Source organism: Physella acuta, unplaced genomic scaffold (assembly GCF_028476545.2).
Source record: "Physella acuta isolate Inbredline_101_S28 unplaced genomic scaffold, ASM2847654v3 ptg000482l, whole genome shotgun sequence".
In the NCBI taxonomy this organism is placed as follows: Eukaryota; Metazoa; Mollusca; class Gastropoda; family Physidae; genus Physella; species Physella acuta.
In genome coordinates this window covers 608,098-616,385 of record NW_026732001.1, presented here as the reverse complement: position 1 = coordinate 616,385, position 8,288 = coordinate 608,098, and the positions used below count along the sequence as shown (strand labels likewise).

At 33.8% G+C, this 8,288-nt stretch overlaps 1 protein-coding gene across 1 annotated transcript; it reads left to right on the top strand.

Annotated features, from left to right (window-relative positions):
- Positions 1 to 5,410: 5,410 nt before the first annotated feature.
- LOC131944131 (signal recognition particle 9 kDa protein-like) lies at positions 5,411 to 5,880 on the top strand. The gene has a single exon (XM_059304644.1). The coding sequence runs from the start codon at positions 5,429 to 5,431 to the stop codon at positions 5,663 to 5,665; it is 237 nt and encodes a 78-aa protein (XP_059160627.1). The 5' UTR covers positions 5,411 to 5,428; the 3' UTR covers positions 5,666 to 5,880.
- Positions 5,881 to 8,288: the final 2,408 nt, after the last annotated feature.

Below are 8,288 nucleotides of genomic sequence, written 5' to 3'. Positions count from 1 at the left end.
GCGTTTGTATATGCACGCGTATATGTGGTTGTGTGTGTTTATGTGTGAGACGTGTATATGCACGTGTAGTTGTGTGCGCGCGTGTATTTGCGTGCGCGTCTGTGGTTTTGCGGGTGTGTGGATGTAGACTTGCCAATATGGATAACCAAGGTCTTTCAGATCCATCAATCCTTTGATCAACAAGTTTAGTTTAGAAACCCAAGACCATAATGTTAAATAGTCTTTAACAATAGCACGTAGAATCTAGTATAATGTAAATAAACAAACGATAATCTAATCTGCTGATTTCTAAAATAAACTGTTAAAACTATAATCTCATCTGCTAATGTGAAAAAAAATAATGTTAAAAGCAGAAAATATAAGGGACTTGTGCACAAATGCCTTGAAAGTGATTTCGCAAAGGTAAATTTGGTACAAATCCAGATGATTTAACCTCGCATTTATCTAGGAAGTAAGTTACCTCCCATAAGTTGTTTAAATATATAACAAGGGAGACAATGTTTATTTAAATGGATAAAATTTGAAAAAAGATTAACGCATTTATTAATAACGTAACTTAATATTTATTTTTTTAGTTTAATGTATTGCTACTTGCCTTATTACAAGTTGTATACCAATACTATTTTTTGATAATAAATTGTTTAAAATACTGAAGTAGTTTAAAACTAAAAACATTAGATTTATGTAAGGTATAGCATTGTCATTTAAATCAAATTTCTTTATTATTTATAGCGTACGTATTTGTTTAAAGATATAATTTTGGATCCCTTTTTTTAAAGGGACGATAGGTAAATGTAAACAAAGTCGGTTCTGTAAAACAGGGGTCGGCAACCTGTGACTCGCAAGCCGCATGCTGGTCCTTTGAACTCAATATGCCAGGGGTCGGCAACCCTTTGAGCCGAAAGAGCCAAAAGTTACAATTTACAACATTACCCAGCCTTTAATGAGCCACTAACATTTTTATGTCAATAGTATATTTGTTTAGGATTATATATATATATATATATATATATATATATATATATATATATATATATATATATATATATATATATAATCCTAAACAAATATCATACTATATATATATATAATTTTAAAAAAAAAGCTTTGAATAATTGAATATATGAAATAATCTCATTTTAATTTTTGTTGAGAGGATCTACTATGTAAGTAAGAGTACTTGCATTTGTTATGAATTGCTCAAATCTCTCAGTGAAAACATCCCTCATTTTGTTTATACTAATGCTGAAGTGATTGAATTGTAGCATTGGTTTTATAATGATATTTGTTTTTCAGATGTTTTTCTAATTAAGTAATTTACCGCTCACCATGTATTCAACAAAAAAGTATTTTTTTTCGAAACAAACCACTTCTTCAAGCAAGAAATAGACTGGGTTTTTTTCCTTTCAGTTTTACACTTAGCTGGTTTAGTTTCGTTGTGATATCCACTACGAAGTTGAATGTTTCGATTCCGAATGGACAATGTAATAGGAAATACACTGAGATAGGGAGTAACTAAATATTCTAATATAATAGTGAATGTGTATTGTTTATATCTTATGTTATATCGTTTATTACCGAGTGTTGCAGACTAATATTTGTATGAGTTTTGAAAATAAAATAATTATTAATATTTGTGTATGGAGCGGAAGAGCCGCAACTGGACACCCAAAGAGCCGCATGCGGCTCGCGAGCCGCAGGTTGCCGACCCCTGCAATATGCGGCTCTACAGTTCCATAATAATTATATTCTTTTATAAAAACTCAAAATATATTATACTGTGAAAGTTTATTTTCTTCGCTTCCGGTTTCATTTTGACGGGCAGTTTCAGACATTCTATACGACGTGCCTAAGTGCATGTGTGCGTGACTGCGTGCGTGCGTGTATATCCGTGCGCCGTGTTTGTGCGGCTGTGCGGGTGTGATGATATAGACTTTCCCGTTAGGATAACCGAGGCCTCTGTGATCCATATATCCTAGGATAAACAAGTTTAGAAACGCAAGACCTATTCGATCGGGTCCATTAGTCGCTGACATTTTGACGGGGTCGATTTGACGAGGCTCTTTTGTCGAGGCCGTTTTGTCTCGTCGTTTTGACGGGACGCTTTATCATTGGCCATTTTGACGCCGCCCGGAGGGAGGGAATAGGAAGTTTATTCTCCTCGCTTCCGGTTTCATAACGACAAGCCGTTCAGGCTACACGTATTGTTATTTACATTATTAACAATTTAATCAATACTAAATTTTTATAAGTAGTAGCCTAAAATACTAAAGCAGTTTAAATTTAAACACATTAGCTTTAAGTAAATAATAGTTTTGTCATTTAAATCAAATTACTTTTCTGAAAAGAGTAGGATAGTAGCCAATAGAAAGTTGATCGACGTTTTGTATTAGAAATCAAAAACATTTTCAAATATTATTGAAAATGTGAAAAATGGATATGAATGTTTTATATTAGATTTTAAACACAGTTGGATTGCTTTTTGATACATTTCAAGAATGTTAATAAAAAAATAAAAAAATAAAACATTTTAAAATAAAGAAGAAAAACAAAACGTGTAAAAATGGACAGTAAATGAATGCAAATGAAGTAGGATCAAAACATTACTTCTGTTCTTATTCTCCACCTTCACTGCCTCTAGAACAAGATTACTCTTAAAGTAACGTCTAACTTGGCAGTAACCCTCCTGTCGTTTACCCCCAGAACAAACCTCCAGTATAATTACATTCATCAACATCACAGCAAACAAAACACACGTAAAAGCGGGTATTTCGCTACCCGTAGTGTTTCTGCTACTTTGTTTCCTTTAGATTTTATACCGTTTATATTTTCTGTGAGCTAGCAATATTCAAGAAAAAAAATTATATTCTCTTACTTTTCTGCAGCTTAAGTCTTTTTGTGTGGTGAATTAAGAGTGTAACTTTTATATCGAGAATTGATCGGGGAGGGTGGGAGTGAGAAGTTTATTTTCCTCACTTCCGATTTCATTTTGACGGGCATTTTCAGACATTCTATAGGACGTGCGTGTTTGCGTGAGTGTGTGCGTGCGTGAGTGTTTGTGTATATAATATGCGCGCATGTTCGTTCGCGCGTGCGGTTATTCGGGTGTGATGATGTAGACTGTCCCATATGGATAACCAACGTGTCTCTAATTCAATAATCCTACGACGAACAAATTTAGTTTAGAAACCAAAGACCACAAAAGACAATTTTGAATCGTCTTTAACAATAGCATGTAGTATAATTTAAAGAAAAATCGATGATGCCATATACTGATATGGAAAAAAAATAATGCTCAAAGCAGAAAATATTAGGGACTTGTATACACAGGCATTAAAAGTGATTTCGCAAATCTAAATTTGGTATTTATGTAAATTTTTAATCTTGCGATTAAATAGGCTCTAAGTTGCCTCCCATCCGGTATTTAAATAAGATTAAGGGAGACAATGTTTTACTAAATAGCTATAATTTTTTTTTAAATCGTTGACGCAATTACAGACTACTCAACTTAAGATTTATAATACTACAGTACACGTATTTATATTTATTTTATTAACTTTTGTAATCAAATACTAAATTTTAATAAGTATTAGCTTAAAATTTTGAAGTAATTAAAACTTAAACACATAAACCTTAGGTAAGGAATAGCTTGGTCATTAGAATCAAAATACAGACATTGTTGGCATTAAATTTTCGAAATAATTTAAATTTTGGATCCCTTATAATAAGGGACAGTAAATTAATACAAACAAAGTAGGTGCTGTAACATGAGCTATGTTCTCCGCCTCTCATGAATAGATATTTAAATAATAATGTGTCTTTTACTTTTTAGTGCATTATATCAAAAAGGTTGTTATTAAAACTTTTTTTAAAGATTTTTTATTCTGCTACTCAGTTTATGTTTCCTTTTGATACAGTTTACTATTTGGTATTGTTATTTTCTAATTTGTCTGCAAATTAATCTTTATTGAGGTTGTTAAACTAATAATATAAGTTTAATATTGAGAATTATTCGGGGGAGGGGGTGGTGAGAAGTTTATTCTCCTTGCTTCCGGTTTCACTTTGACGGGCCGTTTCAGACATTTTATACGATGTGCGTGTGTGCGTGAGTGTGTGCGGGCGTGCGTGTGTATATATACTAATAATAAATACCAAATATTAATTTTTTTATAAGCAGTAGTTTAAGTAGTTTAAAATTAAACATATTGCCTTTAAGTGCAGAATAGTCTGGTCATTATAATACTATTACTTTCTAAAGAATATATCAACAATGTAAAATTTTGATCCCTGATAAAAAGGGACAGTAAATAAATGCAAAAGAAGTCGGTTCTTTACAACACTGCATTATTTTCGTTAAGTGCCTCCCTAAAAATTGTACTCCTAAAGTAATGTTTAACTTGTTTGTCATTTACCCCCAGATCAAACCCCCAGTATAATTACATTCATCTACATCACTGCAAACAAAACACAAGTAAAAGCGGGTACTTCACTGTCAGTAGATTTTCTGCTACTTTTTTTCTTTTCGATTTGATTCCAGTTACTATTTTGTATTGATATTTTCTAGTTTTCCTTCAACTCAAGTCTTTCTACGGCGTTGAAGTAATACTAGATCTAAATGTTTATTATTGAGAATTTTTTCGAAGATGGAGTAGATATGGAGTTTAATCTCCTCGTTTCTGATTTTATTTCTACGGGTCGTTTCAGAAATTCTGAACCTCATGCGTGTTTATGTTAGTGTGTGCATGTGTATATGAGCGTGGAAATGCGTGCACGCGAACGCGTGCGGTTGTGCGGGTGTGATGATGTAGACTTTCCAAAATAGATAACCCAGATATCTCATGATCCATATATCCTACAATAAATAAGTTTAGTTTACAAATCCAAGACCACAATATAGAATCGTCTTTAACAATAGCATGTAGTAAAATGTTAATAATCCAACTATAATCTTATCTGCTGATGTGAAAACAATGTATGTTAAAAGCAGAACATATAAGGGACGTGTACATAATAGCCTCTTATGTGATTAAGGAAAAGTAAATTTAGATACAAATGCAGATGATATTTAATCTCGCGTTTGCCAGGGCATTATGTTACCTCCCATTGGTTATTAAAACATAACAAGGGAGACAATGTTTAACTAAATAGTTACAATTTTAAAAAAACATTAACGCAATTATTGATAGCGCAAGTTAAGAACTGTAATGTTATTATAAACGTATTAATGTTTAGTTGATTAAAGTGAGTAATAAAATACTATATTTTGATACGCAGTAGTTTAAAATACTGAAGTAACTTAAAATAAAACACAGTCAATTTACGTAAAGAATAGTCTTTTTATTAAAAATACCTTATTTCCTCTCAAGTGTATTTTTAAATAATCGATATATTAATTTTGGATCCCTAAATTGCATATTCTACCAAAATAATGACATACTTCACATCATGGGAAGAATTTGCTAAAGCTGCAGAGCGTTTATATTTAAATGATGCTTTAAAATGTCGCTTTGTAACCAAATACAGACATTGTGATGGGAAACTTACTTTGAAAGTTACAGATGATAAAGTGTGTCTTCAGTACAGGACAGAACATGCTCAGGATATTAAAAAGCTTGAAAAATTGACTGGGCAGCTAATGAGGCACATGGCCTCTAAGGAAAAATAATCTGCAATTGACACTGAGTTTTTCTAGATATAATGGTGCAATTTTTCAATACCACAGTGTTGATAGGAAGCTGTGGAACATTTTCAGTGCAGCAAAAACCTACCCAATATTGGGCTTTTTAATTTAAGTGGTGCAAGATTGATCTTTTTAATGTTATGTAAGTCATTTAATATTTATGATAGTTGAAATGTTTGAGTGATACCTCTTTTGTTATAATTAAACTAGAATACCCGTCATCCGTTGGATAACTGTGGGTTTCGGGGGTCATCCATCAAAAAACATCACGTCTGTCACTCAGAGGCATAGCGACCCTTCCCGGCGCCCGGGGACAAAGTTTTCGATTTGAACCCCCCCCCCCCCTCAAACTTTTGATGTGCACCCCCCCCCCCCCCACTCAAACTTTCGATTTGAACCCCACTCAACCTATCAATTTATTTTTCCAAACCATTTTGGCGCCCCAACATATGTCCCCCCCCCCTTCCCCCCTCCACCTCCCCACCCCCGCCTCCCCTTCCCCCCCCCCCGCCTCCCCTCCCCACCCCCCGCCTCCCCTCCCCTACCGTCCCCCCCCCTCCTCGGTACGCTACTGCAGTGTCACTTATCGTCACAAAAAACAGACCCCACATTCAAATATATGTTTTTTATCTTTTAAAAACACCGAAAACACCGATTTCGGACTATCCCTTTATAAACTGACGTCACAGGTGACCTACTCAACTCTACTTCACCTGCCCAGTGTCCTGCCAAGTCTCAGACAACATGTTTTTATCGTTTAAAAAACAATTCCAGCCGAGCATGTATCTGACCACACTATCCTTTCATATGCTTAGGACAAAGAAACAGATGAACTCTACTTCACCTGCCCTGTATCTTGCCAAGTTCAGATAGGCAACGTTATCATTCACATCTAAAAAAAAAAATTGAAAAAAAAAATTTCATTGACATATTGGTCTAGAACCCGTGCCTCCTGCATGAGAGCTGACTACGCTACCATTTTAGCTATTTACTCGTGACGTCACAAGTGAATTTTTATACTATACTATGTGTCTCCTTATGCAACTTGATTTACGCGTATAGATTCTAGATCTAGATCTAAAAATAAGTCTAGTAGTACTAACTTTCAAATTAAATTTTATCTTAAATAAGCCAAACAAAGATTTATATAAAATAATTAAGGCCTGAAATAGATTCTAGATGTAGAATTTACATTGAATCTAGTGACCTACATCTAGGCTAGATCTAGGCTAGATTCATAAATTTCCTTCGATAGCTGATCTTTAGATCTAGAGAAATTTATCGTAAAACTAAATGAAAAAGACAGTTGAAAATTGATATAAGTGTTGGAACGTAATAAATACAGCAAACGGACGTATTGTTAAAGTTATGACCGACAGAAAATTAGATTTAGAACGCGTTAAACTTTTGAATGGGAACACAATTTTCTTCAATAGACGCCGCCATTTTATTGTACTAAAGAGTAAACAAAAACCTGTGACGTCACTATTCCCACAAAGTTTAGTCTAGGTTTTAACATTTTAAAAAAAAATGGGTTATTCTGCGTAGGAATAAATCAATAAATTAATTAACGTCTTTAAATAAATTTGTGATCAACAGTCTGTCTGCATTAAAAAATTATTCTCTACCTGCATACCATTTTACAGCTTTCCAGATAGAGTCGAACATATCACAATTTTCGATCAGGCAAACAAACAAATAAATATTCAAACATGTAAACAAAGTTGACTTTTAGTAGTATATAGATGACCAAAAGAAGCTTGAAGCAAAAAAAAAAAAAAAAAAAAAAAAAAAAAAAAAAAAAAAATTGAAAGGGATAGTTACAGTAAATAAATCCAAACGAAGTATGCTCTGCAAAATCATCCTCGTTTCTTTTCTCCTCGTTCAGTACCTCACTAACAAAATTAAGTTATGTATAGGCAGTAACCCTTCGGTCGTTTGCCTCAGATCAAACTTCCAGTATAACTACATTCATCAACATCACAGCAAACAAAACACACGTAAAAGCGGGTACTTTACTATCAGTAATTTTTCAGCTGCTTTGTTTCGTTTAGATTTTATACCAGTTACTATTTTCTGTGAGCTACCAATAATCCAAGGATAAATTGAAATTTTCAAATTTGTCTGCAACTTAAGTCTTGTTAAGAGGTTGAAATAATAGTGTAAGTTTGATATTGAGAATCATTCAGGAAAGGCGGGGGGGGGGGGGGGGGGGGAGTTTATTCTCCCCGCTTCCAGTTTCACTTTGACGGGCCGTTTCCGTAATTCTATACGATGTGCGTGTGTGCGTGCGCGTGTGTGTATATGTGTGCGCGCGTGTTCTTGCGGGCGTGCGGGTGTTTTAGATACTTTTAAATCATTCTTTATTACGAATCAAATTATGGTTTAGTTCCCTCTTCGATTATAAAATGTAGGCATATTAACGAGTGAGTTCAGACACAGAAGGCAGTGTGAGTAGAAACATGAGTTCACGAGTGTGTTTGACAATATTGTGATCTAAACTAACACACACTCCACTAGTTCAACAAAACCCAACTACAAAACAACAATAGAAATTATATACAAATTGATACTTCTGTTTAAAAGTCTTTTTTCTTTTTTAATTTAA